This window comes from Myotis lucifugus, unplaced genomic scaffold (assembly GCF_000147115.1).
Source record: "Myotis lucifugus unplaced genomic scaffold, Myoluc2.0 scaffold_109, whole genome shotgun sequence".
Classification (NCBI taxonomy): domain Eukaryota; kingdom Metazoa; phylum Chordata; class Mammalia; order Chiroptera; family Vespertilionidae; genus Myotis; species Myotis lucifugus.
In genome coordinates this window covers 680,140-696,160 of record NW_005871157.1, presented here as the reverse complement: position 1 = coordinate 696,160, position 16,021 = coordinate 680,140, and the positions used below count along the sequence as shown (strand labels likewise).

At 36.1% G+C, this 16,021-nt stretch overlaps 1 protein-coding gene across 2 annotated transcripts in view; it reads right to left on the bottom strand.

Annotated features, from left to right (window-relative positions):
• Nucleotides 1-804: 804 nt before the first annotated feature.
• KNL1 (kinetochore scaffold 1) overlaps nt 805-16,021 on the bottom strand; it is a 61,890-nt gene continuing 46,673 nt past the window's right edge. For both annotated transcript variants that reach the window (XM_023757468.1, XM_023757469.1), the window contains 12 exons: nt 14,175-14,265; nt 13,475-13,591; nt 12,696-12,783; nt 10,735-10,812; nt 10,535-10,574; nt 9,332-9,433; nt 7,750-7,850; nt 4,908-4,976; nt 4,128-4,237; nt 3,815-3,933; nt 2,792-2,914; nt 805-2,021 (listed from right to left, as the gene is read on the bottom strand). In XM_023757468.1, coding sequence (XP_023613236.1) covers nt 1,886-2,021; nt 2,792-2,914; nt 3,815-3,933; nt 4,128-4,237; nt 4,908-4,976; nt 7,750-7,850; nt 9,332-9,433; nt 10,535-10,574; nt 10,735-10,812; nt 12,696-12,783; nt 13,475-13,591; nt 14,175-14,265 — 1,174 coding nt within the window. In that variant the 3' untranslated portion in view covers nt 805-1,885. The remainder of the gene's footprint in view (nt 2,022-2,791; nt 2,915-3,814; nt 3,934-4,127; nt 4,238-4,907; nt 4,977-7,749; nt 7,851-9,331; nt 9,434-10,534; nt 10,575-10,734; nt 10,813-12,695; nt 12,784-13,474; nt 13,592-14,174; nt 14,266-16,021) is intronic.

The window sequence follows — 16,021 nt, the reverse complement described above, 5'->3', positions numbered from 1 at the left end:
AGGGGTGTGTGCAGGACACAGGCGATCAATGATTCTCTCTTATCATTGATGTTTCTAACTCTCTCCCTCTCTCTTCCTCTCTGAAATCAATCCTATATAATAAAAGGGTAATATGCAAATTGACCCTAACAGCAGAATGACTGGGAATGACTGGTCACTATGACACACACTGACCACCAGGGGGCAGACACTCAATGCAGGAGCTGCCCTCTGGTGGTCAGTGCGCTCCCACAGGGGTAGCTCTGCTCAGCCACAAGCCAGGCTGCCAGCTGCCAGCGCTAAGGATGTGCGACTGCAGCTTAGGCCTGCTCCCCACTGGCAAGTGGACATCCCCTGAGGGCTCCCGGGCTGTCAGAGGGATGTCTGACTGCCAGCTTAGGCCCGATCCCCTGGGGTGTGGGCCTAAGCCAGCAGATGGATATCCCCCGAGGGTCCCAGACTGCGAGAGGGCCAGGTCGGGCTGAGGGACCCCCCGAGTGCACAAATTTTTGTGCACCGAGCTTCTAGTAAAAATATATTAAAAGAAAAATAATACTAGTCCTGGCTGGGTAGCTCAATTGGTGAGAGTATTATTCTGATACACCTAGAGGGAGTTTTCTTTGTCATACCTTCAGAGGTCTTTTGGATAGATGGTAAAAACACTCTTTAATTCATAAGGAGATGCTGCTTAAAAAATATTTCATATAATAAACTTATTTTAATAGTGCAAAAAATAATCTGCTTCCAATCAGTAAAGGAAAACTTCCAAAAATTTTAAAAATAGGCAATATTTTGAAAAAAATAAAATAAAAATCAATAACTAAGTAAATATTACAATTATGTACTCCAGACACAAGAAAGCAGAAATCATCATTACAAGCCAAATCATTTTGGAACTGATAATTCCAGGTTACCAAAATGCATAAAATAAAACTTCTACTTTTAGGCTTACAGAAAAGAAATAAAACAACTCCAGTAAGAAAAGTAATTTAAGTTACCTGGGAAACAGAGCATACTGGTAACTTTAAAAGTTTTTCAAGGAGGTCATGGAATAGGGAACATCTACATCTTGATTTGTATGGCAAATTAGTTGTGTTGACTTTTAAAGCTTAAAAGACCATGTAATCTTTTGACTAATAACTCAGAAGTTCAAAGCAAACCAAGAGAGAAACACAGGACTTTAACCTGATCTTCAAATATAAAGTAAAATTTTAAGATGAATTAGTTTAAAAATGCTAATATATTTTAGTTTAGAATTAAATATAAACAAAAATGGTCATGATTAGGATTTGACTAAAGTTTGGGTAAGAGTCTTTTCTATTTGTTTATATCACAGATAATGCACAATCAATATAAATGGATATTTTTATTTTTTTATATTAAGAAAGGTATAGCTTCAAAAACCAATACTTATACTAAATTCATTACTACTGCCAGAATTTGACAAAACTGCTGTTTTGGGTGTTATATTATTTAAAGTGTAATTATTTAATAAAAGGAGTTGAGAATATCACTGTAAGGCAACCTTCAGAAAGATAGAAACTGCCTTATGGTATCTCTCTAAACATCACTGGGAATTTCTATATATCTCCTTACTACATCACAAACACAAAATCAATATTAATATATTTACATATATATACTGGGCCAAAATCAATGATCTTTCCCTAAAAAATTACACTTTCTACCACTTAAACTTTTAGTAGAAAAATAAGCAAGTTGATAGCAGGCAATTTGAGGCCTTTCATTATTCCTGACCGTAGAGCTTTAAAAATTAACCCTACCAATTAACTAGAAAATCATCAGAAGGAATTTTACTAGGCTTCTTTCTAGGACCTGAAGATGAAGATTGAACAGCAATGGAGACTCCAACATAAATCATTATTAAGTGTACTATGCTTGGTTGTTACAGCTGTGGTCCAAGGGTCTCTTGGTGGAAATTGCAGCCCTGAAGCAGATGTTGGTAAATTTGCTTGACTACATTCTTTAGGTAGTTGTCCTCCAGTGGCACTTTAGATAGAAGGGCAGAGATTTCATCACGGCTGGAAAGAACAAAAGGTTAATTAATTTTTCTGGAAACTTACACTTATCTCCATTTCAGTGGAACTCGTGTTTTGTTTTGTTTTGTTTTGTTTTGTATAGTCTCTGAGTCTCCCAGGAAGCACAAATAGGCATTTCTGGAAGTAATTAAACTATTCAGTTTGAACTGAGAGTCTAAAAACAAAGCCTAAGAACCAATTTTACATGCAATTATGAGTTATCTTGGCCTAACTGCTTTCTCTGGCTGTAAAAATCTAAACTGTTGGACTGTTGGTATTTGCTGATGGATTTGAGGTGCGCACATTCTAAATTCTGCCATTTTACAATCTGTCAGCAGTGTGTCTAAAAAGTCACACAATATATAGTAGGAATTAAATATTTTTAGGTCTTGTTCTATAGGCTAATTGAGAAAAGCATTATGACTGCACAGCTTTTTAAATGATTATTCTGTTTTAAGAGCATAAAAGGTGTTCATATATGACCTGGGCTACCCTTATGCAGGATTTTTTCCTTAATTCCTATTTTAGGTGAGAGGATTAAAAAAGTGGATCTAGTATGAAAAAACAGACCAGTGGTCTCCAGCAGCCTCTGGACATAGCAGTGAATGTCACTGACCTTAAAAGAACAAATTCCTCAAAATGAAGTCAGAGATAAGTAACATTTGACTCTCATTATGATCTGTCATTTGCTGAACACTTTGAAGGATCTTTCAAATAATATAACAGAGGTAAAACAGTAATTGGAAGTGCTATCCTGCTGGCCCTTCACTCACCTGATGTTTCCAAGGTGATTTTTAATGGAGAAAGGTAATAGGACAGATGGATAATGTGCTGAGAGAGACAACGTTATCTCAAACTTTGCAAATGCTGCAGAGCTGGAGAATAAAAGCCTCAATCTGTAAAAGACAAAATCTTCAATTAAAATACAAAACAAAACCAGAATAAAACACAAATATATTTTCCTTTTACAATGGCATGTGAAACTTAGGTGTACATTATTTTTCCTTTTTAAAAAATATGTTTTTATAGATCTTGAGAGAGAGGAAGGGAGAGGGAGATAAAAACATCGATGAGAGCAGCTACCTCCTGCATGCCCCCCTACTGGAGATCAAGACCACAACCTGGGCATGTGCCTTGACCAGGAATCGAACAGGTGACCTCTAGGTACATGGGACAATGCTTAACCAAGTGAGCCACACTGGCAGGGCAGGTGTACATTATTTTTTGTCCTTATCAGACAGACCGAAGGTATAACATCTGGAACAAAATATTATTATGGTTGGCTTTTCATTACTAGTTATGAAACTTAAAATATTTTTTAAAGTTTTCTACTATTTACTTTTATGATTGAACTGTGCCCTCCCCCCAATTCATATGTTGAAGCCTTAACCCCAGTGCACCTCAGCATGTGGCCTTATTTAGAAATAAGGTCATTGCAGTTAAGATGAGGTCTACTGAAGTATGGAGAGTTCCTAGTCCAAAATTACTGGTGTCCTTATAAACGGTACATTTGAACACAAACGTACACACAGGAAGAACATCATGTGAAGATGAACGCAGATGGTGGGGTTACATATTTACAAGCCAAGGAATGCCAAATATTGCCAGCAAATCACCAAAAGTTAGGAGAGAGGCATAAAACAGATTCTCTTTCACAGCCCTCAAAAGGAACCAACCATGCTGACTCCTTGCTCTCAGACTTCCAGCCTCCAGCACTGTGAGATAATAAATTTCTGTTGTTTAAGCTACCCAATTTGTAGTACACTTGTATGGCAGCCCTAGAGAACTATACTTACTCAGTATTATTTACATCTATGTTCATTAGGTTATAATTTGGTCCCCATCTCTTTAAAAACTCAATTTCCTCTCCAAGGAGTCTGCAATGGCTTACTACCAGTGAGATTTCTTGAAGCATCTAGGAAAAACAAAAGAAAAAAAAATTATAAAAACATTTCAGTGTTTAGTGGCTCTTTAATAAAGAATCCCCCACAGTTAAATGATTTAATATATTTATCGTTTCATGATACACTATTACACAAATAAAATTTTAGTTTTGCTTTTTGGGACAGATAACATAATTTGCCTTTATATACTTCAATTAGAATTTACCTTGGATACCTGATGCTGTGTTGTACATTTCTTCTTCCAGGATTCCTGTTCCTCAATATACTGAAAAATAAGCTTATGAACTAAAAGGGAGGAAGGAGGAGCTTTATCCTCTGAGGAAGGAAGAAAATAAACCAAAAGCAGGGTATTAATTATTCAAATATTTTATATAAATATATAAGCTAGAAAAAAGAAAAATATATAAACTAGAAATATTATACAAACTAAAAATACCTTCAAACTACTAGGTGTCTAAATATCTTTATTTTCAAACACATGAATCAGAATATATGATTCACATAAGACATTCTTATAAAAATATAAGTTTTTATCACATACAGAATAAAACTTGGTTAAGAGCATAGGCTTAAATGTAACATAAACCTGTGTTTTTTTTTTGTTTGTTTGATCCTAAGCACAACACATATTTCTTTTGAGCTGCAGACCCCTAATTTGTAAAATGGGGAGTAATACCTTCCTCATGGTGTTGATGTAAGTAATACACATGCCTAATAGAGAACAAATACAATGGTAATTTTTAGATTATGGAATTAGCTATTATTAATCACTGTTCAAGGCTTAGTCATAATAAAAAAAATAATTTATTTTAAAACCTACCCAATATTTGGAACATTATCCTAGCAGTCTATTTCTACTACACATTTCTAAAGACAAATTATTATTAGTGTTTATATTTAACTTAGTATGTGAGAATTCTCAAGAAGCAATTCACACTTGTAAATTTCCAACACATTTTTAATGGCTTAAATGCTTTGAACTTACCATCTAACAGAGATTGAAAATTCAGGTCAACAATCCTCCTATTAGCCTTGTTCAGGAAAGGGAGACCAACTAGGAAGAATCAGAATAAGGACAGTATTTCTTTTCATTATCTGATTGTAAACTATATACAACTCAAGTACTTTAGAGTCCTACTCTTTCTGGGTAGCAGGACATTTTCATAGGCAGTTGAAGGTATATACTTGAATCATATTATTCTCTCTATATGGTAAAGGCTCCCCTGGACTGCTGAACTATACTGATTGGCAGGCCTTTGAAAGAAACTTAAGCCGTAACCGGTTTGGCTCAGTGGAGAGCGTTGGCCTGCGGACTCAAGGGTCCCAGGTTCGATTCCGGTCAAGGGCATGTACCTTGGTTGCGGGCACATCCCCAGTGGGGGGTGTGCAGGAGGCAGCTGATCGATGTTTCTCTCTCATTGATGTTTCTAACTCTCTGTCCCTCTTCCTTTCTCTCTGTAAAAAATCAATAAAATATATTTTTTTAAAAAAAGACAGAAACTTAAGGTGTAATATATTTATAATATACTTATAAAGGCCTCCTCCTTTGCTCCTTAACTGGTGTGCAAAGATATTATTTTCAGGAACCATATAAAGAGGTTGTGACCTCCCACACCTACTATCTTTGCCCAAATACAGTAAAAATCATTTATGTTTTTAGTATTACAGTAATGAGTTTTAGGTAACCAGAATAGTTGCTTGCTTCGCCAGATTCTAGAGTTATCTCCCATCTCTCAAATTCTGATTCTTTTTACTTTGGATACAATCATGAGACAAATAGACACAATCAATCTATACTCTTAGGAAGCTTACAGTTCAGGGGAACACACAGATAACTGCAGTAATAAATACACCAAGAACTACAAACTGTAATAAAAATTATCAAGGAAAACTTCAGGAAGCAATGAGAACATGTAACAGGAGGGCAAGTAGCAGAGGGAATAGGTATAATAGATAAAACTTTCCTGAGAAAGTGATAATTAAGCTGCGCTTACAAGAATTATTAGAAACTTATGTAGTGAAGAGGGGGTGCTATCTAAACATTTGTGTTTCCTCCAAATTTTATATGTTGAAATCCTAATGTCCAACGTGATGGTATAAGGAAGTGGGACCTTTGGGAGGTGCGTAGGTCATGTGGGTAGAGACCTCTTATAAAAGAGATCCTAGAGAGCTAGGTTGGCCTTCTGTCATGTGAGGATACAATCAGAAGCATGCCGCCTGGAATAGGGCCCTCACCTGGCCATGCTGGCTTCCTAATCTCACATTTCCAGCTTCCAGAACTGTGATAAACATCTGTTGCCTAAAAGCTTCTCAGTTTATGGTATTTTTATTATAGCAGCCCAAATGGACTAAGACAGGGAAAGAGCTCCCAGGAATAAAAAACATCAGTATGTAGGTGCTGAAGTAAAATAGAATATGACTGAGAATAAAAAACCATGATCTTTTAAAGCAGGGGTGGGGAACATCTGGCCCATGGGCCATATAAGGCCTGTGAAATCATTTGGTCTGACCCTGCCAGGCATTAGGGGCGAGTTAATTAAATATTTGACCAAATATGAGCAGGCTAATTTTTAAGTTGATAATTGTGTATGGTGAATGATGTTATAAATATCCAAATGGCCCTTGGCAGAAAAAAGTTTCCCCACCCCTGTTTTAAGGAAATAAAAGAAATTCATTGTGCCTGACATAAATATAACAATGTAAGAAGAGGCAGGAAAAGGAGGAAAAAAGAGCTTTACAGGTTATATTAAATATTTTGGTCATTAGTCTAAGAGTAGTAGGTGCATGATCAGATTTCCAACAATCATTATAGCTACAGAAGGAGAATGAATTGGAAAGGAAAAAGAGAAGATCCAGAAAGACCATCTAGGTTAGAGATGACTACGGACAGAAGAGGCAAAAAAAAGTGGATTAATATTAAGTTAAAATCAGTCTTATTAATGATTTAAATATACCTGGTAGGGAGAAAGAGATATAGAGTGATTCCTAAGTTTTAATTTTGGACCTGAATGGAAGTTGATGCTATTCACTGAGAAAAGGAACTTTTCAAAGAGAGACATGTTTAGAGGCTGGAAGAATATAAAGATCCTTAATTCCAATTTGGCCATGTTTACCCATGGTTGGCTATGATGAAATTAACTGTTTCAAGAGAAAAGACCTAAAGATACTAACAGACAAATCCAACAAAACAGCTAGTACTCTCTCCAGTCACCATATAGTGATGTCTACCTACTCTGATGAGCCCACCAATATATACGGGACTTCCAATTAACTTTTAGATTAACTCAAGTACAAAAATACAGTCAAGCGTCACCAGCTATTAGAGTAAATTCTCTATCACAAAAGACACAGAAGAAAGGAACTCACAGTAAATAGATTTGAATAGCATATTGATCAATATTTGGATAGGCAAAATTTCTACTGTACAAAGGGCACTTTCATTAGCTGAATTTTTAGAGTATATATAATTTTACTGATTTCAGAGAAGAAGGGAGGTGGATATAGAGAGGGAAACATCGATGAGAGAGGCTGCCTCCTGCCCACTCCCTACTAGGGAGCGAGCCCACAACCCAGGCATGTGCCCTGACTGGGAATTGAACTTTGACCTGGTTCATGGTCCGATGCTCAACCACTGAGCACACCAGCCAGGCTGAATTTTTATTTTACTCTTTATCTAATAAAATAAAAAATTCTATTCTCACTAATTGAGGTGACCACCTCTTCTAAGAGTTCAGTAGTGCTTTAATGTTAATAGTTATTATATTAAAATAAAGATTTGAGTTTAGCCATAAAGTTTTCTGTAGAATTATCTTACTTTTGCTACTCACCTACTGGCTCTCCAAAAGTGATGGTGAGTTCTACTGTGTCATAAAGAAAGGTGAATACAGCTTGATCATCACTCCACTCAATGACATCCCATTCAGACAAGCTGGAGAGATAAACAAGCCAAAAAAATTTGTTTTTGAGATAAAAGAAGAGAGTTAACTTCAGATACCACCCAAAAAGTACCAGCAGCAGCTGCTAGTTTTTGACTGGATTGGGAGACAACTTATTTATTAAATATGTTTTTATTGCCTGGCCAGCATGGCTTAGTAGCTGAGTGTCAACATATGAACCAGAAGGTCACAGTTCAAATCCCAGTCAGGGCATATGCTCGGGTTGCAGGCTCTATCCCCAGTGTTGGGCATGCAGGAGGCAGCCAATCAATGATTCTCTCATCATTGATGTTTCTATCTCTTTTCCTCTCTGAAATCAATATATATATATATTTAAAGTATATGTTTTTATTGTTTTTAGAGAAATTGGAAGGGACAGGGGGAGAGAGAGAAAGAGAAACAAACATCGATTGGCTGCTTCTTGCATTCCTCCTACTGGAGATCAAGCCCACAACTCTGGAATGTGCCCTGATTGCAACCCAGGTATGTGCTCTGACTGGGAATTTGGTACATGGGATGAGGCTCAACCAACTGAGCCATACCAGCCAGGGCAGAAGACAACATTTTAAAAATATATGTTTTTATTGATTTCAGAGAAGGAGAGGTAGAGAGAGATAGAAACATCAATGGTGAGAGAGAATCATTGATTGGCTACCTCCTGCACACCCCCCTACTGGGGACCGAGCACACAACCCAGTCATGTGCCCTGACAAGGAATTGAACCGTGACTTCCTGGTTCATAGGTTGACGCTCAACCCCACTGAGCCACGCCGGCAGGGCAGGAGACAACATTTTAATTCAAATATTGTGAATGTACAAAGATGCTTTTGAAAGAAATAAGCAATATTTTAAAATTTTAATTCCACAGCTCTCTCATATTGTATATGTTCTTTCTTTGTTTTGTTTTTTTAATTTTAACTTTATTGCTGAGGAGATTAAAAATGGCAGTAGAGTAAGTGGATGCTGCACGGACATGCTCCCAGAACCAAATTGAAATTGTAACTAAAATACAGAAAAACTTCCTGAATAAATAATTGAAGACTCGCTGGAGAGAACCCTGATAACCGAGGATGGAAAGTGAAAACCACATAGAGACTGGTAGGAGGGGTGGAGGCGCAAAAGGGCTGGCCGGGCTCCCACAAACAGCAACTAAAGTTCTGGAGAAATATCTCAGCTGGGGGGTTTGCCATTGAGAATTCTGGAGTCTAATCCCAAAGCAGGGCCGCCCAGCAAAGAGCACCAGAACTGAGAAAGGTACCCACCTATTTTTATTATTGAAAGTATTACAGATGTCTCTTTTTTTTTTCACCTTGTATACTTTCAACTTAGTATTGAGTACATTAACTGTTTTTGAGGCTACATTGGTTAAAAACAGTGATACATACTACAAACACATGTCAAATGCTCTAGTAGGTTTAGACAACCACAAAGGCACAGGATAAAATGCAAACTAATGACACTAGTTTTTCCTTACCTCAACTGATCCAGCAGCTCTTCAGTTGTATTTGTTTGTTTTTGCATGAAGTCTATTTGAGCAAGGGTCTGCTCTTTCTGTACCTCTAGTTCTGAGAGATTTCTACAAAAAAAGTATTCACAGAAAGGTAAGTCCATTGTTAGAGAATTCATACTCTATTAAAATAAAAGGTTTATGACAAGAAGTTACATGCTAGATGGCTCCCCAAAGAGGTGAATGGCATCCATTTGCATTCTCAAATGGGTTTTTAGAAAGAGCATTAATCTAGAAACATAGGTCTATTTAGAAAAGGCCTAAATCAATGGCTCTCAAATTAGAATCCATAAAGATACCCTTAGGGTTTCTCATGTTCTTTGAGATTATTAAAATTTACATTTTCATTTTTATAATAAAATATAAGCATAATGCAGATTATGAGATTGCCTACCTTAAAACTGAGACATACCATAATTTCAGTGCCTTCATTTGGTTTAATTAGGTTTATTAGATCTAAATAGAACTGATGCTTTATTAGTCATTTTGCTAGAATCAATTTAATTTCAACCAAACAATATCACCTGTCAAATTAATGTTATCAACTGTAATTTTACTGGTTTTGTCATTATTTATATTTGATCTTAGTCTTTTAGTTAAATAAAATTCATGAGTATAAGAAATATACACCTCTTTTTATACTTACTTAAGTATACTATAAAAATAGTTTAATGCTAGGTTTATTTCCTTTAAAAGGATCCTGAGCCCTGGCCAGTGTCGCTCAGTTGGTAGGAGTGTCATCCCGTACACCAAAAGGTCTTGGGTTCAATTGCCAGTCAGGGCACATACCTGGATTTCGGGTTCAATCCCTGGCCCCAGTCGGGGCTCATGTGGGAGGCAAGCAATCAATGTTTTTCTCTCATATCAATGTCTCTCCCCTACCTCCCACCTTCCTGTCTCTCTAAAAATCAATGAAAAAATATCTCGGATGAGGCTTAAAAAAAAAAAAAAAGATCCTGTTATTATTCAAACTTGAGAAATACTGCCTTGAAGTAATGCCCTGTCAACAATAGTACTTAGAAAATACTGTCAACCCCGGGGTGAAGGTCAAAGCCCTGAATCAGCCTTAGTCAATAATCATGTTCCCAATCTTATCAGTTTCTGGGGGTAGAAAGTCATTTACCCTAATGAAGTTTTGCATATTTTTTAACACTCAAAATGAAGGCTGACCTTTGAAGCTTTTCTTCTTCAGTTTTCAGCTGTTCCAGTTCTTTGAAAAGAAAAATAAAAACAAATCAGAGTAGACACACTAAAATGTTGCTACAAAATTCATCCATTTATTGAAAATTCTAGCTCAATTAATGTCACCTACATAATCACAGAACAAAAGGGTGTGTTCCCCCATTTATCTTTTTGATTAATTCAGTTACCTTTCTCTGCAGCTCTCATTTCAGAATCCCATTCTTCCACAGGATTGTCTTTCTCTTCATTCTCTAAATTCTTACTCTCTAAAGTAGACAATGTGCATTAGAATAACCCAGTCAAAAATAATTTAAAAACTGGACATGAAAAGAAAAATGCTCCTAAAATGATTTAAGAATATCTGACAAACACTCATCATTACCCCACCTTTCCTTGCCAATAAAGCACTGAGACATAATTTCATACAAAAACTTGCTTCTAGTAGCAGACAACTGAACTTTGAGCCAGATAGCAATGATCTCCAGTAGCAGCTTTTCAAGGACCATTCTGAATTGGAAATTATTTATATAAATTTGCATAATCAAAATTATTGTTAGGCAACCCTAACAATAACCCTGTGGACTAAGCAAGAACAGATACTGCATGCACACACATTTAAATTTTTTTATTTAATTTGTTTCTCAAACCTTGGAGTCATCCAGTAATAGTGTCAACAATGAAGAAAAAAAAACACAAACACTCCTTGGAGTCATCCTTAAAATTCCGTTCTCTCCTCCCAATCCAAACCAAGTCTAGATTCTTACCTCAAAAAATTATTTTGTTGAATCTTTTTTTCCCTCCACCATCACCAGCTTTCCTTAATATAAGCTACCATACGTTATTTTTTAAAAATTTGATTTGAGAGAGAGAAAAATATCAATTTGTTGTGCCACTTGTTTATGCATTCATTGGTTGATTCTTGTATGTGCCCTGATTGGGGATCAAACCTGAAACCTCGGTGTATCGAGACGATGCTCTTAACCAACTGAGCTACCCTGCCAGGGTACTGTCCTTTCTTAACTATACCAGTCTTACTAGTACATTTACTTTTGATTTATTCAAATCCCATCTCTACACTTCAGCCAGTGCTTAACACCCTTCAAATGCCTATTCATTATTCTTTAAAAAAGTCAAAATTCCTTAAGAGAACCTCTTTGGCCTGGCCCTTAGTGACATCTCCAGCTTTACCTCAGACAATGTTCCCGTTTGCTCATAGGTCATTGCTCAGCCATTGAGCTACACCAGCCAGAGCAAAAGGCTCATTTTTAAATGGAGATAAGTTCATCTATTAAAAACAGATTACAGCCCTAGCCAGTTTGGCTCAGTGGATAGAGCATCAGCCTGTGGACTGAAAGGTCCCAGGTTCGATTCCAGTCAAGGGCACATGCCCGGTTGTGGGCTAGATCCCCAGTAGGGGCGTGCAGGAGGCAGCCAATCAATGATTCTCTCTCATCATTTATGTTTCTATCTCTCTCTCCCTTTCCTTCCTCTCTGAAATCAATAAAATATATATTTTTTAAAAATTGGCATCTTAAGAAAAAAAGAAAGAAAAACAAAACCAATGACCAATTGGATACCCACATCCAAAAAAAAAAAGAAACCACACACAAAAAAACAGATTATGGTCTAGGTCAGCGGTTCTCAACCTGTGGTCGAGACCCCTTTGGGGGTCAAATGACCCTTTCACAGGGGTCGTCTAAGACCATCAGAAAACACATATATAATTACATATTGTTTTTGTGATTAATTACTATGCTTTAATTATGTTCAATTTGTAACAATGAAAATAGATCCTGCATATCAGATATTTACATGACGATTCATAACAGTAGCAAAATTACAGTTATGAAGTAGCAACGAAAATAATGTTATGGTTGGGGGTCACCACAACATGAGGAACTGTATTAAAGGGCCGCGGCATTAGGAAGGTTGAGAACCACTGGTCTAGGTTATGAAGAGCTTTCCAATTTTGGGCATCTCTTGTTGATAGTGTTATGAAGGAGTATAGTAAAGGAGCTTTAATTTGATCTAATTTAATATCTCTAGCTACTGATACAAGGCTTCAGCATAGTGATACCAGCAATCTGTACGAAAGGAAGCATTTAGATAAAATTAAATTTTCTTTTGAAAAAATTTCCAAATACTTTACCTATTTTCACCTGAGTGAGACAGTTAGCAATCTTCTTAAGTATGTTGTCCATCTCATCTATTTTTAACTGAAGTTTCTCCCTCTCATTCTAAACACACAATATTATAGACTGTCAAGTTAAAGTTCCAAACAAAACATTATAACATTATCATGTTTCAAACAGCTGATATAACTGCTATGTCTAAATTATAAACAGGCAGATCTTAAAATGAAGGTCAAAGTTGCCAGTCTAGACTTAAATTTTACTTAAAAAAAAAAAAAGAGTTCATTAAATAATGTTCTATGGTCAAATGAATATGGGAAACACTGGCCCAATAGAATTATGGTATATTTTTTTCTTTTTAGACTTTTAAAGAAAGACATTAATATGGTATCTATTATAATTTCTCTAAAGGGTAATATTACATGTTACATTTCCCAGATTTGTTAATAGAAAGTTTTTAAATAGGGAACCTTTCTTAAGGAACAATCATTTTGGGACATGCTTCTTTAAACACATACACAAACGTACACAGCTAGGTATGAACTATATGGAAAATAATACTATAGTATAGTCCTTAGCAATGAAAGATCAGAATCCTATATTGTTTTATTTCAATATGTATAATGGATAACAAATTTGAGATAAGAAATAGGCCCATATTAGTAAAATTACCATAAAGTAATTTTAACACATTAAACGCGCTGACACTATACTTTCCGTCCAGAAGACAAAACAGATTGGGCACTTAACGTGTTAATAGATCTTTCTTTCTATGTTATTAACTGTGTCAAATTACCTGAGCTGACTGTACCAGTTTGCTATAGAGAGTCACTTTTCCTTGGTGAGTGAAGATTTTAGTCATCTTGGTAAAATGTGATTTTATTTTGTTCAGGTAAATTCCAAAGGCCTTCAGCTGTAAGGAAAAGTCAAAGGCTACAATGTACTAAAACGAGTTGAAAAAGCAAATGATCTGAGAAGGCTGGTTCAGATGATACACACTAAGCTTTGCCCATTCTAGACTCTGATTCCTAAGACAGGGCATTTCTCATTTGCAAATTTAATTCCATTTAATAGTTTACAAGCACAACCAAAATTTTAATTTTGATTCTTGCTTTTAATTCACTTTATTTATATTACAAATTTAAAAATGACAGGCTCTAATAAAACTCTTTTAAAATATTAGGGCACATATGAAATGAGTAACTTATTATTTGATAAATTAAATCTTTCCTCATGTAAGTCTAAGTGAAAGGCAAACAAGGAGAGAACTCTAAATAAACTTCAATTATATTTCATATATTAAATTGATAATTTCAGGTTTGAAAAAATTATGTATTAACAATTACTCATGTATACTTAAATAAATCCTTGGTAACATATACCTGAGAAGTAAGTTGAACTCATCACTAATTACCAAGTAATAATTGTCTATTTCATAATAAGAATTGTTCAAAATGTCTATACTGATTCCCATTCAGAAAATGACACAAACATACCTCCTCATCAGAGCAATGTCTCATTTTCCCCCATAGGTTCCTGTTTACATCAGTCAACAGTTTATCTTGGTTCAATACAGAAAGCTTTAATCTAAAATACAGAAAAGTTAATTAGCATAGAGTTCAGAAGTCGGCTTCAATGAATCAACTCAGCTTTACAGGCATAGTAGATCTTCTTAGTTCTTTTTCTACATTAAAAGAGGGGAATTCACTAAAGAAAAGTGACCAGCCTTATAATTTTCAACACTTGTAGAACAGTTCAAGATTATGAATCAAAAAAGCTTCTTGCCTGGCTGGCATGGCTCAGTGGTTGAGCGTCCATTCCTGGTCAGGGCACATGCCCAGGTTGCAGGCTCAATCCCCAGTGTAGGCAGTGCAAGAGGCAGCTAATCAATGATTCTCTCTCTCCCTCTCCCTTCCTCTCTGAAATCAAAAAAATCATATTTAAAAACAAAACAAAAATTCTCACAAATAGAATTCTCCGCCTAATGTTATTAGCATCAGCTTTTTCCAATATGAAAACATGATGCTAATAAAGAATCTTTAAGACCTGTCAATACATAATTGTGATGTTATTTACTTTTTTTGTTAATTCTCACTTGAGGATATTTTTTCCATTCTTTTCAGACACAGTGGAAGGGAGAGAGAAAGGGAAAGAGGGAGGGAGAGAGAAACACTGATGCAAGAGAGACACGTGGACTAGCTGCCTCCTGCATGTGCCCCGACCAGGGTTGGGGAGCAAACTCACATCCCAGGTATGTGCCCTTGACCGGGAATTGAACCCAATACCCTTTGGTGCATAGGCCGACGCTCTAACCACTGAGAGATACCCGCCAGAGCTGTAACTAGCCTATATAATAAAAGTCTAATATGCAGGTCAACCACATAGCAGAATGACTGGTGGAATGACTGGTTGCTATAATGCACACTGACCACCAGGGGACAGACGCTCAATGCAGAAGCTGCCCCCAGCTTGCAGGCCCCAGGCCAGCCAAGGTGGGTGCCAGTGGAGGCCCCCAATTAACCCACTGGTCACCCCACAGATGGGTCCTGATCGCCGGCCAGGCCTAGGGACACTACCCGTGCATGAATTTCATGCGCCAGGCCTCTAGTTATTTTAAATAAAAGTTCCCAATTCAGTTCAAAGTCCTATCTCACCTTTACAGAATAGCATGTATAAAACTAGCAAAGATATATTATTAATCTTTTTTAATAAGCACAAGAAATAAATCTCTACCAGAGTTCAAAGATATATACAAGCATAGAAGTGCAAAATCAAATAGTAGACCACATCTAAACAGACTATTCATTGTATTTCATTCAAAATAAAACATTCTCAAACAAATCATCAGATGCCCAATTCATTTAAACAACATGAAGAAACTTGTCTGTCTTGTTCAGTGAAGAACCTCAGTACCTAAAACAGTACCTAGACTTAACATATAGTAGGTGCTCAATATGTACATTTATTAAATAAACAAGCCATAATCAGGCAAATCTGCAGTATAATAATTTAACAGCATCTAAAGTCTCTATTTTTAAAACTATATACTTTTCTGTTTGTTAGACTGGTTCAAATTTAGTTGGATAGTTCTACTTAAGTAGATATAAACATTATTTTGGGTTGGTTGCAAGTCCTGCTCTATTTTTGGGAATCTAGGTATACTGTATCAAATTTGTAAATTAGTCTGCAGCATCTATATATACCAAAGCACTAAACTACAGTCTGAGGAAAGGATGTTCTTTTATACATGCAAATCAAAGGCAAATGTGATAAAATTATAAACCCTAAGGCATTCCTGATTTTAAGCACTATCTATAAGTCTATAAAGTCACATCTCTCTTTT